Genomic DNA, 15,577 nt, shown 5'->3' with positions numbered 1-15,577 from the left:
CAGATCCCCTCTACACTGATCAGGCCAAAATAAGCATGGAGGCACAGATCCACCACACCAGCATGATGAGCTTTACAATAACACAGCACTTAAAAACAAGCACATGGGAGAAATGCTGACAGGCATGGAGGGGACTGGACACAAAACAGAAAGAGAATAAAAGAATTGCTTTCAAGTTCAACTTTTTACTGACCAGATGACACGAGGACAGAATGATTTATATATAAAGTGATATGAGAATAACAGGCAGTCCTACTAAAGACAAATTCTCCAGTGCAATTTCCTGTAATTTGGAGAAATAGTGTTGAAGACACTCCTGGGCTGCTCAGCCTCACCTGTGCCCTGAGACATGTCCTGCTGCACCGGGGGCATTTGGCTTCCAGCTCCCTCCTGTGCAGGCATGGAGTGCTCATGCCTACTCACTGCCATGCCGAGGAGCACTGCAAGTGGCATCTGTGGATGATTTTTAAGCTGTGAATTGCTGAAAGGAAATGTACAACCCACATCTCGAGCCTAGGGAGTGGATGACAGACTCAAACCCCTTTGATGCAGTCATTACCCTCGCTAAAGTGAATGTAATAAGTCTTCCTGCAATCCTTACAGGACAGATAGACACGATAGTCATGACACTAAAAAGTACAGCACAAGAAACCTTCAAAATTAGCAGCACAGAAAGACTGGGAGGGAGGTTTATTTTTCCAGCTGGATTCAGGAAGGCCTCTCCAGGACATAGCTAAATCACCCTGGCTTTTCACCCTTTTGCCTTGATTGCAACTGTTTGGAAGATAAACACTATCCTATCTTTAGCATTGGCATCTCCCATGTTATTCGCTCTGAAATGGAACAGAAAAATGTCAACAAAGAACAGTTGAAGAGAAACTCATTTATTCAGCCTAACCACTGGAATATGACATTTTCCTCAAACATGCTACAGCAGATTTGCAAATGCTCTTTGTAGATGTGTTAACATCTACATTTGTCTCTTGAGACAGAAAAGAGAGCACAGCTATTCTCATCCTTCCAGGAAGAGAGCATCCATGGCTCAGCTGCTGGCTGGTGCAGCACAGCCTCCTGTGCCTCCTGCGTGGTGGCAGCACAGGTGCACGCTGAAGGAGGGATGGCAGCAGCAATGGCAAAGGGCCTGCTAGCAACCCCAGCTCCAAAACAAAAATTAGCAACAGAGACAAGGATCATGGGCTCACAGCCTCTTGAAGCTATACCCCACACTTTGGATTTGTACCAGACCTGACAGCAAAGGGAGACCGAAAAGTAGCCTAAAACCTGCAGTATCGGAAGGACATTCTACAGTCTCTGGAAATCTTATGGGGCTTTTTAGCTGTGTACATTATGTAACATGAGACACATGGCTACAGAGTTACCACATGATGTTTGGGAAAGGGTTTGCAGATGTTGCAAACCCTTTCCCAAACCCAGAACTTCCAGAATTGAATTACCGTTAGGAATTTGATGAGGAAAATTAGCCCAGCTGTTGACAACTGATTTTCTTACTGATTCCAGTTTCCTGCCTGAATGAAAGTTGTTCTGGAGGTCAAGTTGCTTTGCCTTGTGCATAGATGTTATGTACATGCCTACCATGCAGAGAAAGCAGCCACGAGGGTCGAACTGCAAAGGCAGAAAAGCTGTTTCACAGGCTGCATGCAGGGGGGTCATTTAAATGCTTTTTCATGAGGAGGTTGGGTCAGAGCCCAGACCTGTTTCCTTACCTGCTGAATTGCTTGCAGAACCCTCCCCTGGTGCTGGAGGTCAGCTGGAGGTGCTGGGACTCAAGGGAGTTGAACAGGTTCTTACCTGTCCAAAAACAAGCCACACCCCATGCCCCCAGGATTTTCCTCAGCTTTAGGCTAGAAAGAGATGAGCTTCAGTTTTGCTGCATCCAGGAGCCAGTCACATGGATCATGTGCTGTACTTGAGTGCCCAGAGGGCAGAGGTCTGTGCTGCTCAGTCCTACCAAAACACCCTGCTCACCAGCACCCTGTCCATCTCCTTCCTCCGCCCCAGCCCTTACCTCTCCAACTGATCAGTATGATTGCACCCCAAACCATGCCATTGGAAACACCATAATCACACCAGAGAAATATTAGCTACAGCTCAGTATCAGCTAATACCTTCTGATTGGGAAGTTTTAATTTCCAGAGACTTGCCTTCAAGGAAGGTGCTACTACAGGATTACACTATTAGCACAGGAATGTTTCAAGAAAATGGAGAAAATACAGGCAGAATATTCCCAGTCCAGGAATTTGGTTTCTATTCTGCGGGGGGCTTCAGATGCTTTTCAGCATGTATCCCACAAACAGAGAAAACCTTATATGCACCTGCACACACACACATGCAGCAACCCAACAGAAGCCTCACTCCTACAAATTTACCATCATCAAAATCCCCTTACTTTTAAACTCCAGGAAAAGCACATCCACATTGTTTCAATTGCTCTGGTAAATAAAACTACATTCTAACCAATTACCAAAACCATCTAATCAAAATCAAAACCATCTGCAGCACTAAATAATTTATGGGTCAGAAGAGGAAGGGGAGAAGAGACAAAATCAACTTGGATGAAAATAGAAATTATATATGCAATTTTTGTGAATGCAAGAGGCTTGCCCTGTTTCATTAAGGCTCTTGGGCACCAGTTATAAATGCTCTCTAAACCTCAATTCAGGTAAACACAAAGGCCTCAAAGAAGTAAATAGTTTCAAATCGGTCTAACTTGACTTTTGTCTCATTAAGTACATTGACAGTACAGCCTGCAAAAACTCTCTGAGCAGCATCACCGAGAAAAGCATTGCTGGCTCTGCACTAGCTACCGACAGATTTTAAATCCCTTTACCCCTGAAAGCTGAACAAGGACAGTTGGATCCCTGAAATAAGGACAGCCCAGTAAGTACTGTGCAAATATATCAGATTTATTACTCTTTTATGGAAATAATAACAGACATTCAGGTAGAAACATATTAAATTAATGCAGTCAACAGTTTAAATGCAAAAATAAATATAAAGTCCGGCAGCTCAATGCATCTAAAACAGCTCATTTCTTCTAACGAATAGAAAAGATAATTTTTTTGTCTTTTAAATGGTGAGTTTCATACAATCAAATAGAAACGAAGGTACAAGCGCTTTCTTAGAAAACATCCCGAGCCGGCCGCCCGTGCGGGCGCTCCTGCGCGGCTCCCGCAGCTCCGAGCTCAGTCCGTGCCGTGCCGGGCCGCGCTCACAGGGCCGAGTCCGAGTCGCTGGAGTCGAGGCTGTTGCGGAGGCGGCAGCTGCCCAGGCGGTCCCGCTGCAGGCAGAGGTTCTGGGTGCTCCGCCGCAGGCACTCCAGCGACTGCAGGAAGGACTTCTTGGCCTTCTCTTCCTCCATGGGGGACACCCCCTCCTCCTCCACCTCCTGGATCTCGTCGAAAGTCACCGGCTGCGTCTTGAAGCGCGACTGCCGCGGCCGCCGCAGCTTGCCCTTGGGGGTCTTGGCGGGGCGGGCGGGCGGCGGGAACTCCTCGGACACGCAGACGAAGTGCGGCATCACCGCCTGGTAGCTGGAGCAGATGCCCATCAGCTCGGCCGGCTTCGCGGCCATCCTGCCGCCCGCGGGAGCGCCCTCCGCGGGGGCCGGGGCCGGCGGAGCGGGGCGCGCTGCCTCGGCCGTGCCGGGCGCCGAGGCTCCGGCGGGCAGCGGCGGCGGGGCAGGGACGGGCCCCGCGGGGCCGTGCGGGGCCGTGCGGAGCAGCGCGGACCGCGGCTGTCCGGAGAGACCTCGGTGCGAGCGGAGCGCTGTGCGGAGCGGAGCGCGGTACGGAGCGCTGTGCGAATGGAGTGCTGAGCGGAGCGGAGCGCTGTACCGAGCGGAACGGAGCGCTGAGCGGAGTGGAGTAGAGCGCGGTGCCGAGCGGAGCGGAGCGCGGCGCCGAGCGGAGCGGTGCAGAGAGGCGCAGCACGGCAGGACCGGAGCGCAGCGCCTAGCGGAGCTCCCCCGCTGCCTCAGCAGAGCCGCTGCCGCCGGCGCGCCGGCCCCGTTATATAGCGGCGGAGCCCCGCGGGAGCATGCTCAGACGGCAGCGCGCTCGGGCCGCAGCGGAGCCCACTCGCGGCCGGCCGGGCTCCCGGTCCGCATGACGCGTCCCGCACCGACACCCCCGCCCGCCGCGTCCCCTCGGAGCGGGAGTGTCGGCACAGCCCGGGGCGGGGCAGCCATCGCGCTCCATCCCTTCGCCCCCTCTCCCCTTAACTCCAGGGCATCCCTGTTCTGCCCCGCGGCACCCAGTGGGGCTTCAGGCGGGTCCCGGACTGCCACGGCCGTAATTGGGCTTTCTGCATTTCACCGCACTGCTGTTTTTATCAATACCCTGATTCTATGGCTATGAAAGTGTACCGACAGACCCATCACATCAGCTTTCAGCCGATCGCTACCCGTCAGGGACAAACCCATGCTCAAAGGGAGCTCCAAGGCAAGCCCAAATCTGAAACCCCTAATGTTACAGTGACCCAGATATAAGCTGCAGAGATCACACAGAATGGACCCAGACAAGAACCATCACCATCAGAGGGTTGAGCAGGACTCTGGGATCTTGTTCCCAAGTCTGCCACCTCTAACGAAGCTTAAATACCTCTTTTGGTGTGACTCCATTTTTTTCCATTTAGTAGGGATCCTAAAATTTTCCATTCCCCTGTGCGCTCTACGGTGCTTCTTTGATACGATGCAGAATCAGATCCTCAGACAGAAAATGGCATATGAGTATTACTGAGCTGAAACAAAAGCTTGCAAATTAGTGACAGCTGGAACCATGCTCTAAAGCTGTGTGCCAAGCACTTTCAGTGATAGAAAATCCCAACAGCATAAGAAAAGCGTACGATAGGAATAGGAAGGAGGTAGAGGGAGGAGGAGTGGAAAAGCATGAGGGAGGAAGAGCCTGAAATGGTTAGTCTGTCCCCTCTTCAGGGCTCATGTTAGATGATTCCCATACAGACACCCTCCATACAGCTTCACCCACTCATGGATATTTTTGAAGCTTGGTTAGGAACCAGGAAGGAAGTGGAGGCTTAGCAAGTGTGTCAGGAATTCTGTGATGCTCAGGGGACAAGGACAATGCTCTCAGGGCCCGAGGCTTGCCAAGCAGTCAGTCCCACAGTGCCCAGTGTGCACATGCAGCACTGCACCGCAGGGCACTGCCAGCACACACTGACAATCAGCCACAGCAGAATCCACACTCACCCCAGCAGCTCTGGCTCTGTGCCCAAGCTGGGGCACCTGCAGCCAGTGTGAGTTCACTGTGTTTGGCCATAAAACACATTCTTTGTGCAGAGGAGGACAAATGCTCTGAAAAAAACCCCAGAAGCTTACATATGTAATACACATCCTGTGCCATAGTCAGCACACAGAAATGGCCTTGGTTTTGTGAGCTCACCATCAGAAACTCTCAACCTTGTCTTTGGGTAACTCTTAGGAGTGGTCCTAATTGCCTTAGCAGTGGCAGTGTTTCAGGACCTGCATTGGAAACAAACCATTTTAATTACAGCCCTGTCTCAAAGGGGATAAAATGGAACAAGAGCAGAAGAGCAGAGTTTCAGGAGAGCAGGGACCAGAGGCACTTGCTAGTGTCTTTCCAGAAGGCTGGCTGGTTTGCTCCTTGCCAGTGCAAAAGCAACATTAGGAGCCTCGGCTTTATGAAACACCTGGCTGCAATCTCTTGGCTTCTTGGCTCCCCAAGGCAGCTTTAGGGCCAGGGTCAGTTTGAAGCCTTTTTGTTGGGAGATACTATTAACTTAATAAGGGAACAATTTTATGTTTGGTCAAATTGAATCATTCCAGCTTGCAGAGGGCTGTGTTTTTTACAGTTTATTTTAGTGGCTAAATTTAGCCCATACATCTCTGCTGCAATGTAACAACTTTCTCTCCAAAAGCTCCATTTACATATAACCACTTAAATTCCTGACAACTTGATTCTGCAGCACAGCTAAGGCCCAACTCTGTTTCCTCAGTACAGCCCTCCAATACAAGCCTGATGATGAACTTGGAGGATTTCTGGGGCTGAGCTTGCCTCTCATGCAGAAACAAGATGACATAGGAGCCTTGTTCTGGCATTACATATCCCAGTACAAACTGCCTGTCTGGTTTCCTACAGAAAGTTCAGTATGAAGGCAAACTCAGATATATTTAATACCCTCACAAATGTGATTATAAAATGCTTTGGGAAATTTCAATGCTGAGTTGGAGCAAGATCACCATGGTAATAACTGAGAGGACTTGAAGATATTATTTGAGAAAATTTAGAAAATATATCCTGTGACATAATCCCCAGAGTTAGATTTCCAAGGTGCTAACATTAAAAGAAAATATTTACTCAAGTAGTTTAAATAATGGCCTTCATTTCACTTTCTCCCAGCATCATTTAATGAAAGGAAATGAAATCTTGTGATTTCAATGAGTAACATTTCGGCAACTTTCAGTCCATTTCACTTCACTTCATGTCAACCCATTCAATTTAATTGTTTTCATTTCATTTCAGATATTCCTTTTTTTTTATTGCATTTCATTTTATCGTAATTCCTGTCCCGTAAGTTCAGCTCACTTTGCTCTGATAGGGAGAATTCAATGGGTATAATTTAGAAAAGTTTTGGAACTTTTCAGTGCAATTTACGTAATCCCATTCCTCTTAAAAGTTTTCACTTAATTTCAGAATTTTCGGGTTTTCTTTCAATTGTTTTTCATTTCATCATACCTCCTGTCCTGTGCGTTTGGTTGCCTTCCTTCTATGGTTTGGAGATGTCATTTCCTTCCATGAAATGAAAATTCTTCATGAATTGAATTTCCGTTTCATGAAAGGAAATGGAATTGCATGAGTTCAATGAGTATCATCTTGGCACGTTCCAATCCATTTCACTGCAAAAATCCCCAATGCACTGCAGCACCCTTGCTCCCTCCATGCTTTTCTCCTTAGCAGCACCCACAGGCTGAGCACCTCAGCCTCAGAAAATGCTGCTTTCAGCACTGCTTCTCTCAGGGTCAGGGTTGAGAAAACCCCAGCCCCAAGAAAGCCCAGAGCTCCAGGGACACTGCAATGCAGAATGCATTGCACACAGCTGCACCCCAACACTGCTCCCTCCACACCTTGCTCCTTGCTACCACCCACGTGGCACTGTGCACCTGAGCAAATTTCATCATGATTCTTTTTCTGTCTCTCTGGTTCACTTTGTTCCTTGATTTTGAGATTTCAATATGTGTCATTTCACCAAGTTTCGAAACTTTTCACTGTACCTCATGTCATCCTATTCCATTTAAATATTTTCATTTTCAGAATTTTCTAGTATTCTTTCATTTCATCATAATTCATCTCCTTTGTGTTCTGCTCATTTTGTTCCCCAATTTCAAGATTTCATTTCCTTTCATGAAGTCAATATTGTATGCCAGCACACTGCACAGGCAAAGTATGGAACCTTTACCAGAGCTAGGAACATTTTATATTCATATTTGGGGTCTTGCATAGTTAAATCACCACTTTTATAGGAGGAGGCACAATCATTGCTGCTGAAACAGCATGGAAATTACCAGCATGGAAATTGTCATTGGGTTATTCCTTTAAAAATGTGATTATTGGAAACACACACACAGCCTTTTGCTTGCCATCAGGTCTCATGCCATAGAAGGGAAAGGAATGATTAAAAAGAAGATTTAGGGATGGATAAAAAGGGATAAAAAGGGATGGATACCCACCTCTTCCTGTAGGAGAAGAAACTTTTGAAGGGCCAGGGCTTTTACAGAAACCACCTGTAGCTGGGCACACACAGTGAACACCACAGTTCATGCCCCAAAACAGAGCAGTTCACTGTCTGTCAGAGCTGATGGGATCCCATGAGAGCCAGCAGGATAAGCTGCTTCCCAGCAAGATGCCTTAATCCATGGAAGTTTCAAATATCCTCCCAAAACATACTTAAGAGTAAAAGCTGCTTCTTGCTGCCCTGGGAGGGGGCATTTCCAGCCACCTCACTGGGTACATGTCCACTCCTCATCCTCATCTGGGTACCCATTTCTGTCAGGAGAGAGGAAGGAGTTGCTGCTCTCTCTCCACTAGAATTCATATCTTGGACCAACCATTTTTAAAATAGCAATAAAAACATTCAGCAACTGTGACCTGTTTATTGGAGATGACACACCAATAAACAGGCAACAAATACAAACCATGTCTGAAAGCAAAAGTCTTTGTGTCTCTTTCTCTGCCTGCACATCTGATTTAAATTCCAAGGTGTACCTTTCTGATGGAGGAACCCAAGTTACCCAATGAGACCCAGCTGAAACCCACTGTAACACTTCTGCTTGGAAAAACAAACTGTTGTTTCTTTCTAGCTATCACAACAAAACTGCAGCACACAGAAGGCAGCTTACCTGGGCAGCCAGGCCTCTCTCCAGCACATGTGAATGCATTTACACCAGGGAATTAACTGGCTAACAACTCACAAGAGCTATGCACTCAGGGCTGTCATATCCTTTCCTCATGTGTTTGGTTGGATATCCTTTACCTTCCTTTCCACTGTTTAGACTTCAGTAGCTTTTTAACATTTTCTCCCCTAGAAATAATTAAATTAAAGCCAAGCCGCTGACTGCTGAGGGTAATCCTACAGAAGGATCACACACCCTCACACTCAGGCAGCCAGCAGGCCAACATGCAGCCAGCATTTTAAATGCCTGACACGACCCTTGAAGTATTTCTCTAAATTCCTCACACTCCCCTGGGCCATGCCAAGGGGCATCCTGCCTGGCATCATTTGGGGCTGCCATGGAGGGCCCTGCAGCCAAGAGCACAGGGAGGAATAAGCACATGTCCCCTTGGCAGCAGGCAGGTGCTGGCAGAGCCATAGCTGCAGCATTGGAAATCTCCAGAGGAAGGGAAGGTTTGGCTGGTTCTGCAGCACACCCCGCTCCCAGCCCCCTGCAGGCTGCGGTCTCCTGCACACCCTGAGCACCAGGATTTCTGTTCCCCACAGCAGGAGATGAGGAAGAAGCCTCAGGTACTAGAGCACAAGAAAATTGCCTACCAGCCCTTGCCGTGTACTGCAGGGCAGCCATGCACAAGGCACCTGGGAGCGGTGAGGAGGCTCAGGCTGCTGCTGGGATCCTTGCAGGCAGCTCATGGAAACTTCCAGCAGAAAGCTCTTCCCAACCCAGCAGGGAATTGCTAGGAAGGACAAATTCTCTGAGGGATGTTTCAAACTGGATATGTCCAGTGTACAGAAGGATTTTTACATCTCACCAGGCAATTTGCCACAGAAATGGTGCCCCCTTGACACTTACTGAGGTTTTAAGGTAAGTTTTAGATAAAATAGCACTTTAAGAGAAAAGGTTTGTCATATTTGTATATGTCCCATTTTTATATATAACTTGGCTATTTTAGCTGAAAGAATTTCTTTCCAAGTCTCCCTAAAGTAAGGAGTGGAAAATTCAGCCAGGTTATTGATTCCTGGCTTTTTCTTTTTTACAGAGAGCTTCATGGAATGATCCTGGCAGACATGACAAACACTTGTCAGCACTTGCGGGAAATTCATGATCCCACACAGTTAATACAAAATATATGTGTTCAAAGCTCCTTTTCCCTCACTTTCAGTCCTGCCTGCCTTTTTATGAGCTGCAATAAATCCCATAAACCTTCTGCCCCATGTCATTAGGAGAAAGTACAGACTAAAATGTTTGAATGTATGAATGCTTCTCAGAGAAATGTATTATTTTATTCTCTACATAGAATTGTTTCAATTGTAAAGTGACAGCTGAAGTGAAAAGTCAGTCTTTCAGTTGCACTTCCCAAGTTAGCAGCATTTGGCTGTCAGCACACCACTAATAATAAATGTAGTAATAAAACTCTTTGTTTTGAAAGAGAGCTGCAAAGTGTTTCCTGACAAAAACTGCTACATTAAATTTCCCTTGTTTGGCCTCAAAGGCATCAGAAGGGATGGCAGCTTTTCCCAGCACTGCTGCTGATGCATCAGGGCACAGTGATATGAGGACCCAAGAAAAAAGTGGGGTTCCAATGACTGAAGACCAGTGATTGCAGGAAACTCAACTCTTTAAAGAATGAAACTACACTTTAATTAAGATACTGACTCTGCTTTGGAAGTTCCTCCTGGTACAAGCTGCTGTCACATGAAGTAAAACCTCTAACCTCCCATGGCTCTAAATATCAAGGTATTCCCATGTCCAGCTGTTACTGTGACCCTATCAAGTAAGCAGCACAGAAATGAGGATTTCTAGTTCAGGACATTCTGTCTCAGGTTCAAAATCCAGAAGAAATGTTTTGCCCCACAAAATTATTTAAAATGTCTAGGAAGAAAACAGACTTTCTGTGGGCAGGGAAGAACTTTGCTGATGAATCCTGGGCATTCCCAACCCTCCACATGCTCCACACTGAGCTGGTGGCTGGGACAGTGCTGATGGCCCTGCACTCTGAGCTGCCAGCTGCAGAGCACAAATGGTACTGGCAAGGCAGGGAGGACAGGAGGATTCTCTGCTCCTTGCCAGGGAGCCCAGAGCAACCCAGGGCTGTCAGAGCACAGAGCACCTGTCTTGGGTTCTCTTCTGTACCCAACTGCTGAGCTTTGCAAGAGTGGAATTCAATTATTTCTGAGACCTCCCGTCTTCTCTCAGATTTGGACAAAACTGGCCACAAATCTCAAATATAACAAGGAAGACCTCACCTTGTTGGGTCACAGACACCTAACAGAGAGCATGGCCCCAAAGGTTCTGTCTGCTCTGAAGGTCAGACAAAAGGAAAATCTTTTTTGTTTGAGTCAAGATTAAAAATCTGAAGTTGGTGCCACAAATCAGATCTTAACACTTCTGATGGATTTCATCTTCCATTTTCTTCTGCAGCTAAAAGCACTGTAAAGCATCCACTTATTTCAGCAGAATAAATTTCATTTTTTTTTCTTTAAAAGTCTATTTGTAAACAATCAAGAAAGAAATCAACTGTGGTCTAGAGATTAAAAGCAGAAGTTTCTTGACAATTGATCTATCAGGCTTCAAGTAACCTAATCCTCGAGACATTTTTGTTCAATCTCTAAACGTTTCTGGGGACTTTAGACAAAAATTGTAACAACCAAAGTAGTAAATTGCTGAGTGATGGTTCAGCAACTGAAGCCCTGCCTTGCCAAGAGGAGCCAGAGTGGTGCCAATGCAGACAAGCAGAGAGAAAAAAAGCATAACCCCATCCCTGTCAGATGAAAGCCCATAGTGCCCAAAGCTGAGGAATGATCTTTTCTAAGGTAAAATAGAGCCACTTTAGTCTCTGTAAGGGAAGTAAAGCCAGGAGACAACTGGCAAGGTCACCAGGAAAAAATGTTTAGTGCAAAATACAGAGGTGTTACAGAAGAGCAGCCAATGCTCAGGACATTCTTTTTCACCCATGGCTGCTGCAGCACCAAGATGATGCTGTGTCCTGTCTACCCTGCCCTGGTTCACTCACTCACTCCTTGCCCTGAGGCCTGGGAGGATTTCCTCAGGCTGGCCTGTCAGCTTATTCCAGGGTAACAATCTCTTCTCTGCCATGAGCTGTCATGGTTCCATCCGTGCTCTGAAAGTGCAGCTATTGGCAAATTTTGCATTATGTACAGTTTGTCACACACTGTCTCACTGATGTGACCACCACTTCTCCACCCTCTCCCTCCCACTGCTTCCCAACAGAAAACACCATCAGGCAATTTTTAATCCCTCTTCCACCACTTGCCCTTGCTTGTCTCAAAAAACTGGGGAGCCTTCACCTTCCTGCACTCTCCTCTCCAAGCTCCCACAGGTGTCTCAAGCCAAAGGCATGCCATGCCAGTTGGCCAGACTGTCTCCTTCACACACATCTGCCCCCAAAAAGCAGGAGGTGGGGAACAGAAACTGGGAACCACGTAGATTCTGCATCCTGACAAACCAGCCAGGAAGTGTGGGTTGTACATCTGGGCCATACACCCTCTGGCAACTCATGTCTCTGCTCACTCCTGCTTTATCTCTTGCTCTCCGCATCAGCAGCTTTCAGGACAAGCCTTCCCACAGCCCTCCCTAATGATGATGAGAACCCAATGATAAGTCTGTGCTAAGTCACAGCTACAAATCCCATCCCATCCAACACTGAGGCTCTTTCTAGTCCATATGTTCTTCCAGATGCATGGCAGCTTGCCTTGGCACAAGGCATTTCTGGAAACACAGGGGCAGAGGGCTGGCACTGGCGTTTCAGAGATCAGCTGTAATGTCAACCCACTCTTCAGCATGGATCTGTGCATTGCCTCCGCAATGGGAGCAGAGCAACAGAACAAACAACACCCAGCAAAGCAGCTGCACACCCAAGTTTAGATGGAAACAACTTTCAGCTGAGCACCATTCTGGATCCAGTGAGCACTGTCTGTCAGGAGGATGCTGTGAGATGTGAAGACTTTGTTCTAAGTCTCACTCAACCAGCAAAATCTCCTGAGTGAACAGAACAAAATTTTTGTTTCTGCTGGGAAACCTGAATCAAACAAACAATGGGGACCATGGAACAGACCTCCTTGCTCCTTACTCTGATTTAAATTCTTCAATACAGTCCCCACTGCCTTCACTTAAAACAAGGCCTCCCAGCTCCCTCGAGAGGTGCTTTCCCAGCGTGAGCCACCAAGGACCTGCCAGCTACAAGGGAGCTGCAATAACTCCACAAAGCTCCTCTGAACACCACACAGCAGGAGGAGGTAAGTCAAATTGGACCACAGGGCAGAAAGCACACATCTGTCACCTTGATGAGTGGTGACTCATGGGGAAGGGCCAGTGCTCTCATGGCCAGCCATCACCAGGCACTCCCCAGTGGGTTGAGATGATACCTGCAAGATCTCAGCAGAACTTAGGTGCAGACAGGACAGGCCAGGACGCTCCAATTCAAACAAATTATCCAGGTTGCTATGGAAACCTCAAGGATGGAAAATAAGCACTTTGAAAACAAACCATAGTGAGGCAGATTTCCTATCCATTCTGAAAAGGTTTATGACCAGAATAGGCAAAGTGGGTGTTAAATGCTTTTGAGCTAAGGCAACAGCAGCAGCACTTGAGGAGGAGGCATTATGGATTCACAGCACCCATCATACATGCATCTTTTATCCCAAACCCCAGGAGAACAGTCCTCTGTGTTTTTTCAACACTACATTATGAAAATTCTGACTTCTTAACCCCTTCCTGGCACCCTGTCTCCTTCTCTATTACCATTGTAGCTATAAATTACCATTTGTAGCTATAAATTACTATGTGTAGCTATACTAACCCTCTAAGTCATGGCAATCAGAAAAGACACAGGTAGAATTAATCTGACACAGATGAAGTAAAATGATCAAATTACCTATGGCTTTAAAGCTAATCAAAACTGAATAACCTAGAGTTCTTTTTCACAAAAAAACCCCAAAAAACCAAAACCACAAAACAAAACCCAACAAAACAAACAAAAAAAAAAAAAAAAAGCCCCAAAACCAAGAGGAGAGAAGTGACAGGACTTTGCTATTGATTTCAAATGGTGCTCAGATCAACCCACTGTGGCCCAGAAGTGCAGTATTGAATCAGATATACTCCAACTTCACCAAGAGTTTGTGCTTGAATATTCTACTATGATTACATGTAGCATGGGGACAGAGTGATGCCTGACACCAGTGTGGTTAATTAATAATGTCACTGCTTATAGAGCTGCTAAATAAATGAATGGTTACATTTGGACCCAGTTGTGGTTTTTTTTTTCAGAACAGCTCCATCCTACATGCTCCCCGAGGAAGGCAGGCTACTTACCCAAGACAGATTCCATTCATCTGATCCTTATCATCAAATCTGAGGGCTATTAAACTTTGGAGAAGGTGATGGCTGTTTTGGAAAAGGGAATCTTACCTGGGGTTACTAGTAGATTCCACCTGTTTGAAAGCCAAAGACAAACAATTTTGAAGAATGCAATTTTTAAGCATTTTTTGAAAGAGACACATACTCTGCTGAAATCTTCAAGGACCCTTCCAACCCAAACCCATTCTGTATTTTCAAGAAAAGGAAAAAAGTAAACTCACAGTTTATATCCTCCACATAAAAATAGTGACAGAGAGGTGTTCTGTAAGCAAAGCAGCTCACAGGAGCTGCTGAAGCCCCTCAGATGGACACAATCTGGTGCCAATCACAAAAACAAAACCCTCTGTAAACATATAAAAAGTATATTTTACTTTAGTGTACTCTGAGTTTAAATTATTTTTCAAAAAGTTTCTGGCTGCGAATCTCACAACAGTCCTGAGAAGGAAGAAAGCAAGCTTTTAAACTGGAAAGTAATTATTTTGGATGACATTTTTAGCAGCACTGTTTTCAAACCCATGTAACTAGGGGAAAGGTTCCTCCACCTATCTTTAAGTTAAAGAAGGGAACCTAACTGCATATTTACCATCCTGAAGATGCTGCCCTTTGCACTTGACTGCAACAGCAGAAACAGCTGAACAGCAGTGCAAGAAACATGCACGTTTCCCTGGTCTCCAGTGAAAAATCTTTAGGTGCCAAGGGAACAGCACGAGCTCAAGAACTCTCAAATCTCACTTTTGTGAACACCCATTTTGAGAACTCAGCAGGAGGGCCTGTAGCACTCAGGAACAAATTTCTACTGACAGGAAAGTCCTTGCAGAAAGGTCTCCTGAGGAGCTCTGGGCTGCAATCTCCTCTGCCCAAAGCCACTCCTGCTGTCCTGGCAGGCAGGGGGTTGCAGTTTGTGCTAGCTGGCTAGCTGACTTTTCTGGCCAAGAGGTGGGGGAAGGAAGGAAGGACCACAAGCTCCCAGCTGACAAAGAAACTTGACCCCTAGGCCAAGTGCTCCCCTTGCAGCCAGTACACACAGGACAGGCTGGGGAATGGTGCCATATGCCTTCTCCTCACTGTCAAACAGATTGGATACAGTGAAGCTGACACGTGAGAGAAAGCAGAATGCAGCAGTCTCCAGCAACAAAAGGAGCACTGGGGGACAGAACATTTCTCCTATAAATCACTTCACTTCTGGAGAGGAAAACTTGGTCTTTTCCCAAATCAAAGGAAGTAAAGAAACTAAACCAAAATTTGCTAACATGACAAATTGAAACCAAGAAAAGGAGGTGAAAAACTGCTCTTCCACAACAGCATCAGCCTCCAGGGTCCTGCCATTAGTTATGTGCCACAGATTCACTGAATTCAAACGAGTTGCAATTTCCACAAGCTCAGGTTTGGGGGTTTAAAAGTTTCCAACTCATCCCCATCTCCTACTCTTTCTTGCAGCCTGGCTGCTCTTAACACAGTGAAAACAAATGGAGTTGTATGAACTGATATGGGCAGAGTGTTGCCTTCTCAGAGTACCTGACAAATTAGCACTGTCCCTTGGTTAAGGACACCCACTCTGTCAGCACTGCCAAACCTGGACACACACACACAGGGATGTGCACAAAGCTCCAATGACCCAAAGAAAGTAAATATGAAAGTGTCTGCCTCCTTCAACTCTGATTCCCATGAAATATATCACAGAGCCTAGACAAAAGATTCAAATGTAAGAAAACAACATTAAAATACTCCAAAAATATTTCCGTACAAATTGGGATG

General features: G+C 46.4%; 1 protein-coding gene across 1 annotated transcript; it reads right to left on the bottom strand.

The window, feature by feature from the left end:
* Positions 1-2,903: 2,903 nt before the first annotated feature.
* Positions 2,904-3,944, bottom strand: C6H11orf96 (chromosome 6 C11orf96 homolog). The gene has a single exon (XM_059474572.1). The coding sequence runs from the start codon at positions 3,590-3,592 to the stop codon at positions 3,230-3,232; it is 363 nt and encodes a 120-aa protein (XP_059330555.1). The 5' UTR covers positions 3,593-3,944; the 3' UTR covers positions 2,904-3,229.
* Positions 3,945-15,577: the final 11,633 nt, after the last annotated feature.

The sequence above is a fragment of the Ammospiza nelsoni genome, chromosome 6 (genome assembly GCF_027579445.1).
Source record: "Ammospiza nelsoni isolate bAmmNel1 chromosome 6, bAmmNel1.pri, whole genome shotgun sequence".
In the NCBI taxonomy this organism is placed as follows: Eukaryota; Metazoa; Chordata; class Aves; order Passeriformes; family Passerellidae; genus Ammospiza; species Ammospiza nelsoni.
Note: the sequence above shows the minus strand (reverse complement) of the source record. Positions and strands in the feature narration are given on the sequence as shown.